The sequence below is a fragment of the Balaenoptera acutorostrata genome, chromosome 4, assembly GCF_949987535.1.
Source record: "Balaenoptera acutorostrata chromosome 4, mBalAcu1.1, whole genome shotgun sequence".
Lineage (NCBI taxonomy): Eukaryota > Metazoa > Chordata > Mammalia > Artiodactyla > Balaenopteridae > Balaenoptera > Balaenoptera acutorostrata.
The window spans coordinates 78,911,622-78,933,804 of record NC_080067.1 but is presented as its reverse complement, the minus strand read 5'-3'; the positions used below and the strand labels follow the sequence as shown (position 1 = coordinate 78,933,804).

Sequence of the window (22,183 nt, the reverse complement as noted above, 5' to 3'; positions counted from 1 at the left end):
TAAAGCATCCCTCTCTACAGATATTCTTTGTTACCTTCCTAAAGATTTATTTTATGTATGTATGTATATATTTACATATTTACTTATTTATTTACGTATGCCGTGCTGCACGGCTTGCTGGATCTTAGTTCCCGGACCAGGGATTGAACTCGGCAGTGAAAGTGCCGAGTCCTAACCACTGGACCACCAGGGAATTCCCTTGTCTTTTTAATAGGTCTTTAATTCATCTTAATTTTTATAGATAGTATGAATCGAGGTCCAAGCTAATTTTCCCCCCATATTATCCACTGTCCCACAGGCATTTATTGACAAGTACATCCTTTCTCCACTGACCAGCAATGGTGACTACTGTGTTGGTTATCCAAAGTACCCCAAAACTTAGTGGCTTAAACCAACAAACATTATCTCATACTTTCTGAGGGTCAGGAATTCAAGAGCAGCTTAGCAGGGTAGTTCTGGCTCAGGATTTTCATGAGGGTCCAGTCAAGATGCTGGTCAGTAGCCTGACTGGGGCTAAAGGATCACCTTCCAACCAGGCTCATGCACAAAGGCTATTCTGGAGGTCTCACTTCCTTACTGGTTGTTGGCAGAAGGCCCCAGTTCCTTACCATGTGGGACTTTCCATAGGGCTGCTCACAACATGACAGCTAACTTTCCCAGAGCAAATAATCCAAAAGAGAAAAGTCACTTTAGGACTTAGTCTCTGAAGTGTACAATGTCCCTTCTGGTAATTCTATGTGTATACTTAAGTCCAGCCCATATTCAAGGGGAGGGGAATTAGGCTCAGTCTTTTGAAGGGAGAAATATCAAAGATTTGTGAACATATTTTAAAAACACAAAAGCTAGCATAAAGGTTCTCTAAACTGTGGTGTGTTTCTAAGCTATTATTTTGTCTCATCATTTTGTCTATCCATCCCTGTGCAAATACCACATATATTTACTTACTATAAATGTGAAGCATCCATACCTCCACCACACATTTTATTTTTCATCAGGAGTATCTGAAGGCCCTTTCTCTTCCACATAAATTTTAAAATCAGAATGCAAGGAAAAAAAAAAGGTTGGTGGGACTTCCCTGGCGGGCCAGTGGTTAAGACTGTGCTTCCACTGCAGGGGGCGTGGGTTTGATCCCTGGTCAGGGAACTAAGATCCCATATGCCACATGGCAAGCCCAAAAAAGAACACCCCCAAAAACAAAAACAACAACAACAACAAAAAGGTTGGGATTCTGATTTCAAATGCATTTAACCTATAGATCAGTTTGGAGAGATCTGACATTAAGCAATTTTGTAACATTAGACATCTTCCAACCTACTTCCAACTACTACGTATATCTTTAATATAGTAAAATTTTATAACATGCTCCATAAGGACTTTTAGATTTTTCAATAAATTTATTTCTAAGTACTTTTTATTTTCTGATGCTACTACAAACAGAATCTTTGTTCTTACGTTTGCAATAGACTTTTTTTAAAAATAAATTTATTTATTTTATTTATTTATTTTTGGCTGCACTGGGTCTTCGCTGCTGCACGTGGGCTTTCTCTAGTTGTGGCGAGTGGGGGTTACTCTTTGTTGCGGTGTGCGTGCTTCTCATTGCGGTGGCTTCTCTTGTTGTGAAGCACGGGCTCTAGGCGTGCGGGCTTCAGTAGTTGTGGCACACGGGCTCAGTAGTTGTGGCGCACGGGCTCTAGAGTGCAGGCTCAGTAGTTGTGGCGCATGGGCTTAGCTGCTCCGCAGCATGTGGGATCCTCCCGGACCAGGGCTCGAACCCATGTCCCCTGCATTGGCAGGCGGATTCTCAATCACTGCACCACCAGGGAAGTCCTGTTTTTTTTTTTTTTTTTTTAAAGTCTTTTATTTTTATTTATTTATTTATGGCTGTGTTGGGTCTTCATTTCTGCGCGAGGGCCCTCTCTAGTTGTGGCAAGCGGGGGCCACTCTTCATCGCAGTGCGCAGGCCTCTCACTATCGCGGCCTCTCCTGTTGCGGAGCACAGGCTCCAGACGCGCAGGCTCAGCAATTGTGGCTCACGGGCCTAGTCGCTCCGCGGCATGTGGGATCCTCCCAGACCAGGGCTCGAACCCGCGTCCCCTGCATTGGCAGGCAGACTTCCAACCACTGTGCCACCAGGGAAGCCCTGTTTTTCTTTTTTAATTGAAGTATAGTTGATATACAATATCATGTAAATTACAGGTGTACAATACAGTGATTCACATTTTTAAAGGTTATATTCCGTTTATCGTTATTGTAAAATATTTGTTATATTCCTTGTGTTGTACAATATATCCTTGTAGCTTACTTTATACCTAATACCTGTACCTCTTAATCCCCTACTCCTATATTGCCCCTCCCCCCTTCCCTCACCCCACTGGTAACCAGTAGTTACCAGCCTGTGAGTCCGCTTCTTTTTTGTTATGGACTTGTCATTTTAGATATATATTCATTCTTTCTTCTTTTCCTGATATGGCATTTAAAGCCTTCTAAATACTACTTCAGCCATATCCCAGAAGGTCTGATGTATAATGTTTTCAGTTCTATGTTTCTATCAAGATTTATTCTTTAACCAATGAGCTACCTAGTAGTTTTTCTTAATTTTCAAAACACTTTAGTAATCTTTTTTGTTAATTATTTTAAATTTGAGGTGAAATTCATATAACATAAAATTAACCATTTTAAAGCATACATTTAGTACATTTACAAAGTTGTGCAACCATCACTTCTATCTAGTTTGTTGTTTATTTTTAAGAATTCTTTATATATTCCAGAGACTAGACCTTATCTGTTTTTAACTTTGTGTACCTTTAATCCACCAGTTTCTCAAGTTTCTTCAATTTCTGCTTTTAAATTCATCAGTTTATTCTTATATTTCTAGTAAATTTTTATCTTTATATATTTCACAATATATATTTAGATTCATGAAGATTCATGACAGTTATATCCTTTATGCAGAATAGTATTATATCAATATGAAATATCCCTGCTTTTCTCCTTTTAATGGTTTTTCTCGACTTCTACTTTGCATTATATCAGGCATTAACAATATTGATGTTGCATATCTACTTCTTTTAATAGCAACCACCTCATTTAATGCTGCCCTCTTCCCATCTATCTCCATCTCCCTGTCCCAAGTTTCCACCATCTCAAATCCTAAATTTCTATGAATTTTACAAGGAGGCAAATTACCTGCACATATTTACCCAGTTGAATCAAAAGCCCTTACATGTTTTTGAAGTCTAGATTGTAGTTGATAAACTTTTTCAACTACGAATTACTATGGAAAAGCTTATATACTCATAGAGTCATCAACTCTTCCTGCTGCTAAGAGGGGCACTCTGGGGCAGCTAAATTCACTCCACTGTTGACTACCTGACTCATGTTTTTTGTACAGTAGGGAAGAAATGTAATATATAAACTGGGAAAAAGAGGGTGGGGTAATGATCTAGATGCCAAACTGTAAACTCCTTCAATGAGAATGACCTTATATGGAACTAGATTCTCACTTGAATCTAAATCAAGAGAAAAAGGAAATGGGAACAACATAGAAATCCTGAGCAATCAAGATAAAAAAGGCTTCACATCCCTCTTCATGCTAGCCAGGAATCTATGCTATGTGAGCATCTCTCTTATTTTCACTTTACATCAACCTCAGACCATCTGGAGGGTTTTCATGCAGAGCTGACGGGCCAAATTTTGATATAGCAGTAAACTATATTCACTTACTTCTGAATATCTCCAGTGTTTGTTTGTTTGTTCTTACTTTTCTTCTGTGACTTGGTTGTGACTGGATCAGATTTTTCGGAATTCAAGGGCGAAGCCAAGATACTTCCCTCACAGAAATTGTTCTTCAACAGCAGAAAAAGCATAAAACAATTTTAAAATAAAATAAGCTATTAATCAATTCAGAATCCACAACAGAATTTTTCAGGAATTATTAAATTCTATACATCCTTTGAATAATACTGACCATGCAAAAATTAATATAAACAAGATAAAGTTTACCTAAGTTGGTCTAAATTGCATTTTTACTCTACATTATAAACACAAAGAGCATGATGATACTAATCTCATTAGCTGATAATTTCTGCTAACTTTTCTAATGAATAATTTCATATTTATAACTACCTTAATCTGTAGGGAAAAATTCAGAGCTGTGGCGATACCTGGAATAAAATTTATTTTATGTAAAATAATTTAATTTGGGGATTTAAGGGCATACCAATAAATATCATCAATATTTACTTGCTGTCTAATGGCAGTCTCATAAGTTTCTTACTACACCATTGGAAAAATTAATATACTTGGTGGTGGTAGACATTTGGCCTAGGACCACCAAACTTTTACAAGTAAACCAAAAATTATTTTAAAATATCAGCAGGTCAGAAAGAGAAAAACAAATACAGTATGCTAACACATATATACGGAATCTAAGGGGAAAAAAAAAAAAAAAGGCCATGAAGAACCTAGTGGCAAGACGGGAATAAAGACACAGACCTACTAGAGAATGGACTTGAGGATATGGGGAGGGGGTGGGGTGAGATGTGACAGGGTAAGAGAGTGTCATGGACATATATACACTACCAAATGTAAAATAGATAACTAGTGGGAAGCAGCCGCACAGCACAGGGAGATCAGCTCGGTGCTTTGTGACCACCTAGAGGGGTGGGATGGGGAGGGTGGGAGGGAGGGAGATGCAAGAGGAAAGAGAAATGGGAACATATTGTATATGTATAACTGATTCACTTTGTTATAAAGCAGAAGCTAACACACTATTGTAAGGCAATTATACTTCAATAAAGATGTTTAAAAAAAAAAAAAAACAAAGAAACAAACAAAAAAAAAAACTAGAAGGAAAAAATAGAAAAAAAAAAATCAGCAGATCTGCTCTTATAATCCCATGTGAAAACACGAAGAATTAAAACAATAACTCTTGAAAGACAAAGTTGACCCCAGATTTTCCTCTCTGATATATTTTCTCTCCTATCCCATTTGTTATTCTATTGATCTATGTCTTTTTTTTTTGGCCATGCTGTGCAGCTTACAGGATCTTAGTCCCCAACCAGGGATTGAACCCAGGGCCATGGCAGTGAAAGCGCCAAGTCCTAACCACTGGACTGCCAGGGAAGTTCCATGGTCTATGTCTTTTATTTAATTTCTCAATTGTGTACTGCTCCAAAGCTATTCCACTTAAATTTTAAAAGGAAATACATTCTTAAAAAGGGCATATAATCTAAAACTTGGGTATATTATTATGAATGGCAGACCTCTCAAAAATGGGGAAAAAAAACCACAACCAATTCCAATTCCAACAATATCCAATTCTGGATATACTTCATTTTGGTAAGTATATTTTAAGATATTTGTTGTTTGAAAGCAGAGGAATTGTTTTTAGAGGCTCTCAAACCTGAACGTACATCAGACTTCCCTAGATGCCTCTGGGAGTGGTATTCCCTAAATCCCATCCCCAGAGATTCTGTATTTTAAAAGAACTACGTGATTCTGCCAGGTTCTTTCAAATCACTGGGTCCCACTCTATCCTTTGGTCTTACAGTATGTGTTTTATCATCCTTTCTTTAATTCATTGTCCCCTGGGCAGTAATTTAACTATGGCAAAATAACAAAATCCAGGTTTAATATGTTATTTAAGAATTTAGGGACTTCCCTGGTGGTCCAGGGAAGCACAGTTAAGACTGCACTTGCACTGCAGGGGACACTGGTTTGATCCCTGGTTGGGGAGCTAAGATCCAGCAAGCCACACAGCGTGGCCAGGGAAAAAAAAGAAGTTAAAAAAAAATTTAATGTGCTTTACTTTCAAAAAGTGATCTGCATCCATACAAAGGAATATTTTGCAACTCTTACAAAAGAATTATACACTATATGTAGTAATATAATAGGAAAAATCTCTAAGAAATAGCGAGTGAAAAAGGTCAGGAGAAAAACAGTGTGATTCACACATCCTTTTCAGGTAAAAAAAAAAAAAAAGTTATAAGAAGCTGTTAATAGTGCTAACCTTTGGGGAAAGAGACTGATGTAATGGAATAGGAATAGCAGTGGAGAAGGGGGGGAAATGGAGCTTTCATTTTCCACTGAATAGCTTTCCTGCATAACTGAATTTACTAACAACTTACAAAAATGGTTTTTAAAAGCATACTTGGATTAGAGCAAATATATAACAGTATGCCAAAAAAGTTTTGCTTTAAGTAGAGCAAATATGTCAGATATAGTTTCTAGTTATGGTGAATGCTTCCTTTTTAGATTGTTCAAAATCATAGTCAAAGCAATAGGACTGTAAATACTTCAAAGTTCTTTCTTAAAACTTACAATATTAAGGCTTAGCTTTCTTGCCAACTCTTCATCACTTTTCAGTTGTTCTTCCATCTCTCTTTGCCTTTTTTCTGCCTGTCTCTTTTCCTCTTCTTCCTCCTCTGCCAGTAATCTCTGTATGTATTCTTCACTGGCTTTGTTTTCTTCTTCCTCATTGGCTCGTCTCTCTGCCTCCACCTTAAAAATGATTAATAAAGAACAATCCTTCTCTGAACTTTTTAGTATACTTGCAATATTTCTTTTTTCCTTTCTTTTTTTAAAGATTTAATTTTATTTATTTTTGGCTGCGTTGGGTCTTCGTTACTGTGTGCGGGCTTTCTCTAGTTGTGGCGAGGGGGGGCTACTCTTTGTCATGGTGCACAGGCTTCTCCTGTTGCAGAGCACGGGTTCTAGGCGTGCGGGCTCAGTAGTTGTGGTGCACGGGCTTAGTTGTTCCACAGGATGTAGGATCTTCCCAGACTAGGGATCGAACCCGTGTCCCCTGCATTGGCAGGTGGATTCTTTCCCACTGAACCACCCGGGAAGTCCCAATATTTCTTAATAAGAATAGTAAAAGTAAAAAAAAAGAACAAATTGGCAGGAATTAAAATTTCTCAAATGAAGTACAAATCTGGAGAGGCAAATTCCTGTAGAATAGTTCAGGAAGTCTCCTTCAGGAAGCCTTCCCCAGTCAGTCCAATGAAACCTTGATCAAAGCCTCATCCCTCCACATTTCAGTCCTTATCACATTTTCCATTACACTGTCACACATTTTTGGAAGTCCTTCTAGGTGATACTTTTCCTCAGTTAACAGAAGGCCATGTTCTGACTAACTTTGGCATAGGTTTCTGAATTAAACCCTAGCAAGGGTGTGGAATGATAAAAACTGACTTAAACCAAACAGTGTCCTTCCCTGAAATTGGGATGAATCCCCAAACACGGTCGGCAGGGGTGGAATAGCTGCTGAAGAAACAACCACAATGGTCATTATATGATTTACAGATGAGGAAAGACACGGAAAAGCTTTCCTAGATCAGAAAGTGATCTAACTTTCTTTTCTTAGCTCAGTAACTGGCAGGGGGGAGACTCAAACTCAGCATCTAGGACCTAAGGCCATGCTTGTGGGCATCTGAACTATGCTTCCTGAAAGAAATAATGTAACAACTACTTTAGACATCTAAAGGATTTGACTCAAGAATAAGTCCTTGATTCAATTCAAGTGAAGGTGACATGACTAAAGGTTTGTTAAGGAACTTTTAAGTTTTCTTGCTCTTAAAGGAAAGCCACTGGAAGAGACAGCTGGTTCTTCCTCTGTATACTGTTGTATATGCACCTGAGGTTCAGAAATGTGCAGCTACCTTGTTATTAGCCTGAGGATAAAGCCAGCTGACAGAAGTTAGCAAAGAAATGGAACTAGAGCTCTGGATGAAACCGACCCTGAAGCCCCTACTAACCTCTGGAATTCCAGTAAATTACAATTTTCTGTCATCTGTACTCAAAAGCATGCTGAAAAAACCTGTTCTCACTATATTGTTGTAAAGATTAAATTACTCTTTACTTAAGGAACTTCCCTGGTGGTGCAACGGTTAGGAATCCGCCTGCCAATGCAGGGGACACAGGTTCGATCCCTGGTCTGGGAAGATCCCATATGCCACAGAGCAACTAAGCCCGTGTGCCACAACTACAGAGCCTGCGCTCTAGAGCCCGCATGCCCTAGAGCCCGAGCACTGCAACTACTGAAGCCTGCGCCCCTAGAGCCCGTGCTCCACCACAAGAGAAGCCTGCGCACTGCAAGGAAGAGTAGCTCCCACTTGCCGCAACTATTTCTCGAAAGCCCGTGCACAGCAAAGAAGACCCAACGCAGCCAAAAAATAAATAAATAAAACCCTTACTTAAGAACATCGTTTAGACAATATGCTGACAATTAACTATCATAATTATTTACTAGTTCTTCTAGAGCTCTCATGGTCCAATACAGTAGCCACTAGCTACATGTGGCTACTGAGTAGTTGAAATGTGACTAGTCCAAATTGAGATGTATTATAAGTACAAAATACACAATTGCACACTAAATAAAAATAAAATAGTCAATACTTTCTATACTGATTACATAATAAAATATTTTAGATATACTGGATTAAATAAAATATACATAAACATTAATTTCATCTTTTTTTAATACTTTTAAAAAACATTTATTTATTTATTTATTTATTTATTTTTGGCTGCGTTGGGTCTTCGTTGCTGCACGCAGGCCTTCTCTAGTTGCGGCAAGCGGGGGGCTACTCTTCGTTGCAGTGCACAGGCTTCTCATTGTGGTAGCTTCTCTTGTTCCGGAGCACGAGCTCTAGGGTGTACGGGTTTCAGTAGTTGCGGCACATGGGCCCAGCAGTTGTGGCTCGTGGGCTCTAGAGCACAGGCTCAGCAGTTGTGGCACATGGGCTTAGTTGCTCCGCAGCATGTGGGATCTTCCCGGACCAGGGCTCGAACCCATGTCCCCTGCACTGGCAGGCGGATTCTTAACCACTGCGCCACCAGAGAAGCCCCTCATTTGTTGTTTTAAAAAAAATCTTTAAAAAATGTGGCTAATAGAAAATTTTAAATTATATATGAACCCACACCATATTTCTATTGGACAACACTGCTCTACATTAATCAGGGTAGGGGGAGTACTAGGGCTTTCCTAGTACTAGTGAAGTTCAAAGGCCGTAAGCACCACTCCCTCTTTTCATATTTAGGTACTTCACAATTAGCCCTTTATGCTTTCCTCACCTAAATGCATTGTTTGTGTCCCCCAAAATTCATATATTGAAGCCCTAACTCCCAGTGTGATGATATTCGGCGGTGGGGCGTTTGGGAGGTAATTAGGTCATGAGGGTGGAGTCCTCATGAAAGGGATTAGTACCCTTAAAAGAAGACACACAAGAGAGATGATCTATCTCTCCCCTCCTCTCTCTGCCATGTGAGAATACAGTGAGAAGGCAGCTGTCTACAAGCCAGGAAGCAGGCCCTTGCCCAATACCAGATCTCCCAGTGCCTTAATCTTGCACTTCCCAGATCCAGAACTGTGAGAACAAATGTTTGTTGTTTAAGTCACCCAGTCTATGGTGTTTTTGTTATAGCAGCCTAAATGGACTTAAGACATGCATAATCTACCACCTTTTTCCCATCCTTTACGCTCAAAGCTTCACGGAAATTAAAAAAATTTCCTTCATACTTAAATGCTTACAGATCACTATCACATAAGAAGAGCATGTATAAATAAATTAAAGCTAGTTTTAAACTATTTTGAACACATGTAAAAAATGGAGCCTTTATAAAGCACATTAAAGTTATTCACATTTCAATATATACTATTTATTTATATAAGCACATAAAACTGTATGTAAACACAGCAGAAAAGTTTTCCAAAAAAGAGCAACTATTTAGTACTTACCTTGCTTATCTCCTCTTCATATTCTCTTCTTAATTCCCCAGGTTTACTTAATAGGCGAACTGGCTGATAGTCATCAACTGTTTCAGATCAAGAAAGAAAATTATATTATAGGCAACACCGAATTCTACGGCTAGCTTTGATCTTCCACTAAACCTATATTAATATAAAAATGCAAAATTAAAATAAACATACAATTATTAACAGCTATAGCAATATTTTTTAATGGAATTCCATTTTAAAAGAAAGGCCAGGACTTCCCTAGTAGTGCAGTGGTTAAGAATCTGCCTGCCAATGCAGGGTACACGGGTTCGATCCCTGGTCTGGGAAGATCCCACATGCCGTGGAGCAACTGAGCCCATGCGTCACAACTACTGAAGCCCGCGCACCTAGAGTCCGTGCTCCGCAACAAGAGAAGCCACCGCAATGAGAAGCCCGCGCACTGCAACAAAGAGTAGCCCCCACTCGCCGCAGCTAGAGAAAGCCCGTGCACAGCAATGAAGACCCAATGCAGCCAAAAAATAAATAAATAAAATTAAAAGAAAAGAAAGGAATCTATGTTCCCTGGAATTAACCAAATACAAAAAAAAAAAAAAAAAAAAACAAGGCCAGGGACTTCCCTGGTGGTGCAGTGGTTAAGAATCCGCCTGCCAATGCAGGGGACACGGGTTTGAGCCCTGGTCCGGGAAGATCCCACATGCCGCGGAGCAACTAAGCCCGAGCGCCACAACTACTGAGCCTGTGCTCTAGAGCCCGTGGGCCACAACTACTGAGCCCACGTGCCACAACTACTGAAGCCCACACACCTAGAGCCAGTGCTCCACAACAAGAGAAGCCACTGCAGTGAGAAGCCCGCGCACTGCAATGAAGAGTAGCCCCCGCTCGCTGCAACTAGAGAAAGCCCGCGCGCAGCAACAAAGACCCAGTGCAGCCAAAAATAAATAAATAAAATAAATAAATTTATTAAAAAAAAAAAAAAAAAGTAAATCACTTTGAGAGTTCCCCAGTGGTCTCGTGGTTAGGATTTGGTGCTTTCACTGCCGTGGCCTGGGTTCAATCCCTGGTAGGGGAACTGAGATCCCAGAAGCCACGCAAAAAAAAAGAAAAAAGTAAATCACTTTACACATTAGACACAATAAAAAATAGCTAAGATAATTTAGAAAAAGAACAATGAAGAGAGATTTACTGTATTAGGTATGAAAACACATAATTAAGTAGAATTAAATGAAGAAGGTGTGGTACAAACACAGCCATCAAGAAACAGTTAAAAAAAATGAAAATCCCCCAAACAGCTCTGGAAAACAAGCAGACTGTTGTTTGATTAGCTAAACAGTATACAATGAGGATGTATCATTCACCAAGCAGTGTGGGTTCCCCAGGAACTTTCAATTACTGGGGGAAAAAAAAGTTAAGACGGCTGTTTTATACAACACTCAGATTGCAGGTGAATTAAAAAAAATTTAATGGAAACTAAAAATGACTGAAGAAAATATAAATGATAAATTCAAAATTTTAAGATAGGGTAGATTTCCTGAATAACAGAAGAAATACCCAAACAAAACTTTTATATGATGACAAATATCACAAAGTTAAAAACAACAAACTGGGAGAAGTTATTTGCAAATACATAAATCAATAGACAATTAACATGCAGAATATAACAAGAACTTCTACAGATTAAGAAAAACACACTTCAGTAATGGGCAAATGAAAGGAACAAGCAATTTACAGAAGATACTTAACTACTCACTCTATAGCAAGCAGAGCACTGTAATTTAAAAAAAAATTGGGGGACCTCCCTGGCAGTCCAGTGCTTAAGACGCCGTGCTTCCACTGCAGGGGGTGCGGGTTTGATCCCTGGTCGGGGAACTAAGACCCCACAAGCCACACGGTGGGGCCAAAAAAAAAAAATTTTTTTTAATCGAACTACTGAGATTTTTTTTTTTAAACATCTTTATTGGAGTATAATTGCTTTACTGATATTTTTAATGTTTACTGATTTGTACACAGGTAAATCTAAACTAAGATCAGTAACTTTTTCAACCGAAAACACAACAAATTTAAATTGCCTTAATATGCTTCCAATAATCTAAATGCAGCAATTATTTGCTGTTTCTTAAACAATTTCTAAGAGTATGACAAATTAAAAAAAATCTGTTTTATAGACTAGAAGCGACTATGACAGTCAATAAGTGCCATCTGTTGAAAGTACCTCACAACACTCATTTGTGTTAGTTAGCTCTAAAATTTCTCTCGTAAACTACTGAAATTAAATGTTCCCACTGTACTTAATATTGCTTTCTTACGGTGAGTATTCTTAAGAAGACAAGATTCACTAAAGGAAATTTATCCCCATACTTTTTATTTTACTCTGAAAGAAAAATCCAAGTTAATTAAAGAACTAAATGTCCAATACTGGACCAAAAATAAAAACAAATAATAAAACCTAACTTGAACAATTAGGCTGTTTATAAAATTATTCTTCCATTCCTCAATTTGACTCCGCTTGCATCATCAAGGAAACAGCTTCTACTCACAATTAAATTAAAGTTGCTCTGTAGTACCAATCTCCCTCTGAAACCTGTAGGAGTTATTCTTTGACTTTTTCTAGCTTCTGGTGGTTTGCCAGCAATCTCTGGTGTTCCTTGGCTTACAGATGCATCACTCCAACCCTCTGTCTTCACATAGCATTCTCACTGTGTGTCTTCACATCATCTTCCTTCTGTGTGTGTGTGCATGTGTGTGTGTGTGTGTGTGTGTGTGTGTGTGTGTGTCCAAATTTCCCCTTTTTATGAAGAGACCAGTCATAATAGATTCCGGCCCACCCTAATGACCTTAACTTGATTACCTCTGTAAAGACCTGATTTCCAAATAAGGTCACATTCAGAAGTATTAGGGGTTAGAACTTAAATATATCTTTTTGTTATGTTACATGTAACAATGTGTAATACATCCTCACTGAAAAACTACAAAACACTACTGAGAGGAATAAAGATCTAAATAAGTAGAGAAATATACTATTTTCATGGGTACGAGGGCTCTATATTGTTAAGATCGCAATTCTCCCCAAATTGATCTACAGATTCAATGCAACCCCAATCAAACTCCCACTAGGCTTTCAGTAGAAATTGACAGGTTGATTTTTAAATTTACATGGAAATAGAAAGGACCTAGAATACTCAAAGCAAACATGAAAAAGAATAATGAAGTTGGAGAACTATCACTGTGTGCCTTCAGGACTTACTGTTACTGACCTAGGTTCTTGGACTCTTTAATCAACAGAAAGTGGTAAGAGGCCAGATGAGAAGTTCAAGCAAGCGTTTATTGGGAGTTGTGCTACAGCACAAGGGAGCGAGAACAAGTAACAGGTGCCCCTGTTCGCTCCCCAAGGGGCCAAGCTGGGTCCTTAGATGGGGTGAGGGTAGGAGGGGATTGGTGGGCTGGGCCAGAGGGGTGGCTTAGGTGGTCTGCCCACCCCCTTGGTGGTGCTGTGTGCAGGGATCATGCTATTGCTATTGCTCCTGGCACCTCAAAAGTGGCAGTTGGGTTTTGGCCTTTTTGTGTCTCATTGTTCATAATTTGCCCCAACTGCTCATGCATGTAGTTATTATTTTTAGTCCCTTATAGTTTTTTTTTGTATTCTGTTGGTTGAGGAGATGTTTGTCCAGGCACAAGCACTCCAGTAAAGGGTCTCACGGCCCAGGCCATCTCATTACCATAAAGCTACAGTAATGAAGACACTGTGATTTAAACATTAGAATCAACAAATCAATCAATGGTGGGACTTCCCGGTGGTTAAGACTCCATGCTCCCAATGCAGGGGGCCCAGGTTCAATCCCCAGTCAGGGAACTAGATCCCACACGCCACAACGAAGATCCCACATGCCCCAACTAAGACCCAGTGCAGCCAAATAAATAAACAAAATAAATATTTTTTAAAAAGTCAGTGGGGGCTTCCCTGGTGGCGCAGTGGTTGAGAATCTGCCTGCCAATGCAGGGGACACGTGTTCGAGCCCTGGTCTGGGAAGATCCCACATGCCGTGGAGCAACTAGGCCCGTGAGCCACAATTACTGAGCCTGCGCGTCTGGAGCCTGTGCTCCGCAACAAGAGAGGCCACGATAGTGAGAGGCCCGCGCACCGCGATGAAGAGTGGCCCCCACTCGCCGCAACTAGAGAAAGCCCTCGCACAGAAACGAAAGACCCAACACAGCCAAAAATAAAAATAAAGAAAGAAAGAAAAAGAAAAAGAAATGAACACTCTTAAAAAAAAAGTCAGTGGAATATACACCCACTTACAAGAAAAGCTTTTACAAGTGATAAAGGAATAACTAATATTCATAAAGAAAAAATTAACCTCTATCTCATCCACTATTCAAAAATTAATTTGAAATGGACTATAAGCCTAAACATAAAAGCTAAAACTGTAAAGTTTTTAGGGGAAAAAAAGGGGAATATTTTCATATTCCTAGGGTTTTCTTAGATAGGACGCAGAAAGTAATAGCCATAAAAGGAAAAGTTTATGAATTAGACTTCATGAAAATTAAAAATTACAGCTCATGAAAAGACACCATTAAGGACTTCCCTGGTGGTGCAGTGGTTAAGAATCCGCCTGCCAATGCAGGGAACATGGGTTCAAGCCCTGGTCCGGGAAGATCCTACATGCCACGGAGCAATGAAGCCCGTGTGCCACAACTACTGAAGCCCACACTCTAGAGCCCGTAAGCCACAACTACTGAGCCCGCACGCCTAGAGCCTGTGCTCCACCACAAGAGAAGCCACCGCAATGAGAAGCCTGTGCACCACAACAAAGAGTAGCCCCCACTCGCTGCAACGAGAGAAAGCCCGCGTGCAGCAACGAAGACCCAACACAGCAATAAATAAATAAATAAATAATTTTAAAAAAAGAAAGAAAATGAATATGCAAACCACAGACCACAGAAAATATTCACAAAACACATCTGGCAAAGTACTGATACATATCACTACTGAACTCCTACACTCAATAATACAAAGATAAAGAACTCAAGGGGCAAAAGATTCAAGCAGGCACTTCACAATGGAAGATATACAAGTGGCTGGCCAATAAAAAATGAAAAAAGATTCAATATCATTAGTTACCTGGGACATGCAAATTACAACTACAATGAGATACTACTACAAATCCATCAGAAGGATTAAAATTAAAAAGATAGGTAATAGCAAATGTTGGTGAGGACACTGTAAGTGAACCAAATGTGTCCCCTCGAAATTCACATAGAAATCCTAATTCAATGTGATGGTATTTGGAGATGGGGCCTTTGGGAGGTCTAATTAGGTCACGAGGGTAGAGATCCCATGAATGGGATTAGCACCCTAATAAGAGGCCAGAGAGCTGGCTAGCTCTCCACTATATGAGAACATAATCAGAAAGAGGGCCAAACCAGGAACCAAATTGGCCAGCACCTTCATCTTAGACTTCCCAGCTCCAGAACTGTGAAAAATAAATTTCTATTGTTTAAGTGACCCACTCCATACACTTTGTTACAGCAGCCCAAACTAACTAACGCAGAAGCCAGGACTTGTATATGTTGTTGCTGGGATTAGAAAATAATACAACCACTTTGGAAAATGATCTGGCAGTTTATTTTACAACCAAACATATACCTACTCTATGATGGAGCACTTCCACTCCTAATTATTTGTCCAAGAAAAATGAAAACATATGACCACAAAAATAAACTTGTATAAGAATCTTCACAGCAACTTTATTCAAAATAGCCAAAAGCTGGAAACAGCTGAGGGACCATGAACTGGAGAACAACCAACAAGGGAAGTGGATGGAGGAAGGGAGCCCACAATCAGCTCCACTCAGTTCTGCAGCACTGAGCTGGAAGTGATAAGAAATGCTGGTATTCTGCTCCTCCTGGAGGGATGCTTGACTGGGAGCTAGGGAGACAGGGAGCCCTGTCTTCCTGTCTTGGCCACACCCACTTGGAGTGGAGCTTCCCTCTTGCTGAGTTAGGGAGAGAGGAGAGCAAATTGTGGCTGCAGAGAACAAGGGAATTCCCTGGCGGTCCAGTGGTTAGGACTCCGCACTCTCACTGCCGAGGGCCTGGGTTCAATCCCTGGTGGGGGAACTAAAATCTCACAAGCCGTGCAGTACAGCCAAAAAAACAAGAAAGATTAAAAAAAAAAAAAAAAAGTATAGTAGAACAATAATTAAAAAGAAATAAACTACTAATAACCACAAAGGGATAAATCTGGAACATTATACTACATAAAAGAAACTTGTACAAAAGAATACACACTGTATGATTACAGTTATGGGTTGCATTGTGTGCTCCCAAAAGATATGCTTAAGTGCTAATCCCTGTACCCAAGAACGTAACCTTATTTGGAAATAGGGTTGTTGTAGACATAATTGAGTTCATACTAGAGAAGGGTGGGCCCTTAATCTAATATCACTGGTGCCCTTGAAACAGAGACACAGAGAAGAGATGACTTTGTACAGACACATAGGGAGAATGTCATGTGACTATGAAAGCAGAGGCTGGAGTTATGCAGCTGCAAGCCAAGAACACCAAGGACTGTCAGCAACACTCAGAAGCTAAGAGAAAGGCATGTAACAGATTCTCTCCGAGAGCCTTCAAGAGAACATGTGTCTGGACTCCTAGCCTCCAGAATTGTGAGCAAATAAAATCTGTTATTTTAAGCCACCTGATTTGTGGTAGTTTGTTATGGCAACCCTAGGAAACTAATAGGATTCCATTTATATGAAGTTCTAGAGCAGACAAAACTCATCTATGGTGGGAAAAAGTAAAAACAGTTGTTGACTTTTGTGGGGTGGAGGTAGGGCTTAACTGGAAGGGACATGAGGGTAATTTCAGGTGTGATGGTAATGTTCTACATTTTTATAGGGGTTTGTGTTACAAAGGGTTATACTTATGTGAACACTCAGTGAAGATACAATTAAGATTTGTACATTTCAATTATATGTAAATTTTACAGTGAAAGAAAAAAATTATAAGCTAATATTGATCTTTAATAATATGTATACTTATATGTGAAGATGTGGCACATATATACAATGGAATATTACTCAGCCATAAAAAGAAACGAAATTGAGTTAATTTGTAGTGAGGTGGATGGACCTAGAGTCTGTCATACAGAGTGAAGTAAGTCAGAAAGAGAAAAACAAATACCGTATGCTAACACATATATATGGAATCTAAAAAAAAAAAAAAGTTCTGAAGAACTTAGGGGCAGGACAGGAATAAAGACACAGACATAGAGAGTGGACTTGAGAACACGGGGAGGGGGAAGGGTAAGCTGGGACAAAGTGAGAGAGTGGCATGGACATATATACACTACCAAATGTAAAATAGCTAGCTAGTGGGAAGCAGCCACATAGCATAGGGAGATCAGCTCGGTGCTTTGTGTCCACCTAGAGGGGTGGGATAGGGAGGGTGGGAGGGAGACGCAAGAGGGAAGAGATATGGGGATATATGTATATGTATAGCTGATTCACTTTGTTGTAAAGCAGAAACTAATACACAATTGTAAAGCAATCACACTCCAACAAAGATATTAAATAAAACAAAAAACAAAACAAAACAAAAATATATATACTTATATGTATATTTAAGGGGAAATGAAATGAAAAAAATAAGAAGTCAATGGATGGGTAGATGAAAAGATATATGACAACAAGTATAGCAAAACGTTAACTGTCACATCTGGTTATGGGTATATGAGAGTTCACCATAGAATTCTTTCAACTTTTCTCTATATTAAAATTTTTTCATAATAACATGCTGAAAAAAATGTAAGCATACTACCAAAATTTCTTTTAGAAAGAAAGGAGGGAAGGAAGGAAAGAAAGAAGGGAGGGAGGGAAACAAAAACAAAAACAAAAACCAAGGGTTGGCAAGGTGTAACTACACCTCTCCGTACACTACTGGTAGGAGCGTAAATTGGTAAAACCATTTTGGAAAACTGCTTGGCAGTATCTCCTAAGGCTTACCCTACCTGTAACACCCACCAAGGGATAGTCTTAGGTTCTATTAAACATTCAAACTCAGAAAATGACCATAAGGCCACGTTTGGCATCAATCTAACACCATGAAAGCAAGCAAGCCAGGTAACCCTTACCCCACAGAAGCCAGCATCTCTTGAGGCAACAATACAGGCACAGGTTCCCCACAAGACACATGCCCAGTTACAATGGTCACTACACTCAAGAGAAGCACAAAGCATAGTATCCCAATCAGCATTATCATTCCTCCCAATAAAGACGTAATTTGTCAATCAGAAATAATTTTTACCACAACCAATGCTTGCTACCTAGTAACATCACTGACATTCTTACCCTCATTCTGTTTTGGGGGAAACAAAGCTAGAGATTTAATCAAAGGACAGATTTTCATATAGCACAGGAAAGGATTTAACTCTTTATCCACATTCTATGACCCCCAAATCCCACTCTATGTCCAACAGAAATGTAGACATATGTTCACCAAAATACAAGTACAAAAATGTTCACAGTAACACTATTCGTAACAGCCTAACAGGATACAGAATTTTTCATTGCTTTCACTATTTAATATTTATATAACATAGTACTATGAAGCAATGAAAATAAACTGTAACCACATGTATCTCATCAATCTAACCATGAGCTGAAGAAGCCCCACACAAGAGTACATGATTCCATTTTTAAAAAGGGTCAGAAACAGGCAAATATGATCCATGGTGTTACAGACCTGAATAACATCAACAGCTACAGGCATACTGAGTGAAGAGATTCTGCAAGAGGGCCACAGAGAGGATTCAGGAGTTCTGGCAAAGTTCTGGGTCTTGAATGTAGTACTGGTTACATAGACATGTTCACTCTGAAAATTCACTGAACTGTAGACTTATGATTCGTACACTTTTGCATGTACATGTCAATAAAATTTACATGAAAAACAAAGTAAAGAGGATCAACTTCCAGAATCGTAGAGTAAGGAGATCTGCAGCCTTTTTCTTCAACAAAACAACCGTAACTGGAGAAAGGTATAAAAAAACTGGTAGAATAAAGTTCCTGAAAATTGTCCTAAGAGCCCACAGCAAAAGAAGAAATATTTCCCCCACCACACCAAATTTACTAAATCTCAGCAAGAAGAGTGAGAATCTGTGGCACTGCAGCCACAACTGCTCTGCCCCTCCCTAACTCAACAAGAAGGAAGCTCCACTCCAAGTGGGTGTGTCAAGACAGAAAGACAGGGCTCCCTGTCTCCCTAGCTCCCAGTCAAGGGGTACAGCATCCCTCCAGGAGGAGCAGCATACCAGCATTTCTTATCACTTCCAGCTCAGTGCTGCAGAGCTAAGTGGAGCTGACTGTGGGCTCTGCTCTTCCATCCACTTCCCACTCAGGCATAATATGGAACAATAACGGGGCCCCACTGTCCTCATCACAGCTCACTCTTAGGTCCAAAGGTTTTAGGAGAGGCAAGCCAAGGAGAATAGACTACCATGCCTGTCCACTGGCCTGTTCCTAAAGAGAGAGGTAAGCCATTGTCTCTGCCTCCAGCTCCAGAGCAGTGGCTCAGAGATTTTGCCAAGGGAAAGAATTGAGGGCTCCAAAGATTTCCCTCAAAGAAAAGGACTTTATTTGGAACAGAATGTGGATTAGTTCGAGCCTAAAGGCACTCTTGAAAACAATGGCAATTTTAGTGGTAAACATTTAAAGAGAAGGCAGGGTGGGACTTCCCTGCTGGCGCAGTGGTTAAGAATCCGCCTGCCGGGCTTCCCTGGTGGCGCAGTGGTTGGGAGTCCGCCTGCCAATGCAGGGGACACGGGTTCGAGCCCTGGTCCGGGAGGATCCCACATGCCGCAGAGCAACTAGGCTCGTGCGCCACAGCTGCTGAGCCTGCGCTCTAGAGCCTGTGAGCCACAACTACTGAGCCCAAGTGCCACAACTACTGAAGCCCATGCGCCTAGAGCCCGTGCTCCACAATAAGAGAAGCCACCGCAATGAGAAGCCTGCGCACCGCAATGAAGAGTAGCCCCCGCTCGCCGCAACTAGAGAAAGCCCGCGCACAGCAACGAAGACCCAACACAGCCAAAAATAAATAAATAAAATAAATAAATTTATAAAAAAAAAAAAAAAAAAAGAATCCGCCTGCCAATGCAGGGGACACGGGTTCGAGCCCTAGTCCAGGAAGATCCCACATGCCGTGGAGCAACTAACCCTGTGCGCCACAACTACTGAGCCTGCGATCTACAGCCCGTGACCCACAACTACTAAGCCCGTGTGCCACAACTACTGAAGTCCGTGTGCCTAGAGCCCATGCTCTACAACAAGAGAAACCATGGCAATGAGAAGCCCGTGCACCGCAACAAGGAGTAGCCCCTGCTCGCCACAACTAGCGAAAGCCCGCGCACAGCAACAAAGACCCAACGCAGCCAAAAATAAATAAATAAATAAATTTATTTAAAAAAAAAAAAAAAGAGAAGGCAGGGTGGAGTGATGTCAGCAAAATGGCAGAGCAGGCAGCTCCAAGCTCTCATCCCTCCATAGAAATGTCAAAAAAGCAAGGAGAAACTACCAGAGCCAACACTCTCAGAACTCTGGAAAACAAAGGTTTATAGCAACCAAGAAAATGGTGAACCAAGAAAATGGCAACTTCAGGAAGATTGGTTCAAGATGGTGGAACAGAAGGAGTTGTGCTCACTCCCTCTTGCGAGAGCACTGAAATCACAAATAACTACTGAACAATCATCAACAGGAAGACACTGGAACTCACCAAAAAAGATACCCCACATCCAAACACAAAGAAGTCACAATGAGACAGTAGGAAGGGCGCAATCACAATAAAATCAAATCCCATAAATGCTGGGTGGGTGACTCACAAACTGGAGAACACTTATACCACAGAAGTCCACCCACCAGAGTGAAGGTTCTGAGCCCCACATCAGGCTTCCCAACCTCGGGGTGTGGCAATGGGAGGAGGAATTCCTAGAGAATCAGACTTTGAAGGCTAGTGGGATTTGATTGCAGGACTTTGACAGGACTGGGGGGAACAGAGACTCCACTCTTGGACGGCACACACAAAGTAGTGTGCGCATCAGGACCCAGGGGAAGGAGCAGTGACCCCATAGGAGACTGAACCAGACCTACCTGCTAGTGTTGAAAGGTCTTCTGCAGAGGCAGGGGGTGGCTGTGGATCATCATGGGGACAAGGACACTGGCAGCATAAGTTCTGGGAAGCACTCCTTGGCGTGAGTCCTCCCAGAGTCGGCCATTAGCCCCACCAAAGAGCCGGGTAGGCTCCAGTGCTGGGTCGCCTCAGGCCAAACAACCAATAGGGAGGGAACCCAGCCCCACCCATCAGCAGACAAGAGGATTAGTTTTACTGAGCTCTGTCCATCAGAGCAACACCAAGCTCTACCCACCATCAGTCCCTCCCATCAGGAAGCTTGCACAAGCCTCTTAGATAGCCTCATCCACCACAAGCCAGACAGCAGAAGAAACAAGAACTACAATTCTGCAGCCTGTGGAAGGAAAACCACATTCACAGAAAGACAGACAAAATGAAAAGGCAGAGGACATTGTACCAGATGAAGAAACAAGATAAAACCCCAGAAAAACAACTAAATGAACTGCAGATAGGCAACCTTCCAGAAAAAGAATTCAGAATAATGATAGTGAAGATGATCCAGGACCTCGGAAAAAGAATGGAGGCAAAGATGGAGAAGATGCAAGAAATGATTAACAAAGACCTAGAAGAATTAAAGAACAAACAAACAGAGATGAATAATACAATAACTGAAATGAAAAATACGCTAGAAGGAATCAATAGCAGAATAACTGAGGCAGAAGAACAGATAAGTGACCTGGAAGACAGAATGGTGGAATTCACTGCTGCGGAACAGACCAAAGAAAAAAGAATAAAAAGAAATGAAGACAGCCTAAGAGACCTCTGGGACAACATTAAATGCAACAACATTTGCATCATAGGGGTCCCAGAAGGAAAAGAGAGAAAGGACCTGAGAAAATATTTGAAGAGATTATAGCTGAAAAATTCCCTAACATGGGAAAGGAAATAGCCACCCAAGTCCAGGAAGCACAGAGAGTCCCAGGCAGGATAAACCCAAGGAGAAACACGCCAAGACACGCAGTAATCAAACTGACAAAAATTAAAGACAAAGAAAAATTATTGAAAGCAACAAGGGAAAAATGACAAATAACATACAAGGGAACTCCCATAAGGTTAACAGCTGATTCCTCAGCAGAAACTCTACAAGCCAGAAGGGAATGGCACGATATATTTAAAGTGATGAAAGGGAAGAAACTACAACCAAGATTACTCCACCCAGCAAGGCTCTCATTCAGATTCAACGGAGAAATCAAAAGCTTTACAGACAAGCAAAAGCTAAGAGAATTCAGCACCACCAAACCAGCTCTACAACAAATGCTAAAGGAA

General features: G+C 40.5%; 1 protein-coding gene across 3 annotated transcripts in view; it reads right to left on the bottom strand.

Annotated features, from left to right (window-relative positions):
* Window positions 1-22,183, bottom strand: part of RNF168 (ring finger protein 168) — a 52,619-nt gene that overhangs the window by 11,786 nt on the left and 18,650 nt on the right. For all 3 annotated transcript variants that reach the window (XM_007171607.2, XM_007171608.2, XM_007171609.3), the window contains exons 3-5: window positions 9,740-9,816; window positions 6,322-6,501; window positions 3,724-3,845 (exon numbers count right to left, since the gene is read on the bottom strand). In XM_007171607.2, the coding sequence (XP_007171669.2) occupies window positions 3,724-3,845; window positions 6,322-6,501; window positions 9,740-9,816 (379 nt within the window). The remainder of the gene's footprint in view (window positions 1-3,723; window positions 3,846-6,321; window positions 6,502-9,739; window positions 9,817-22,183) is intronic.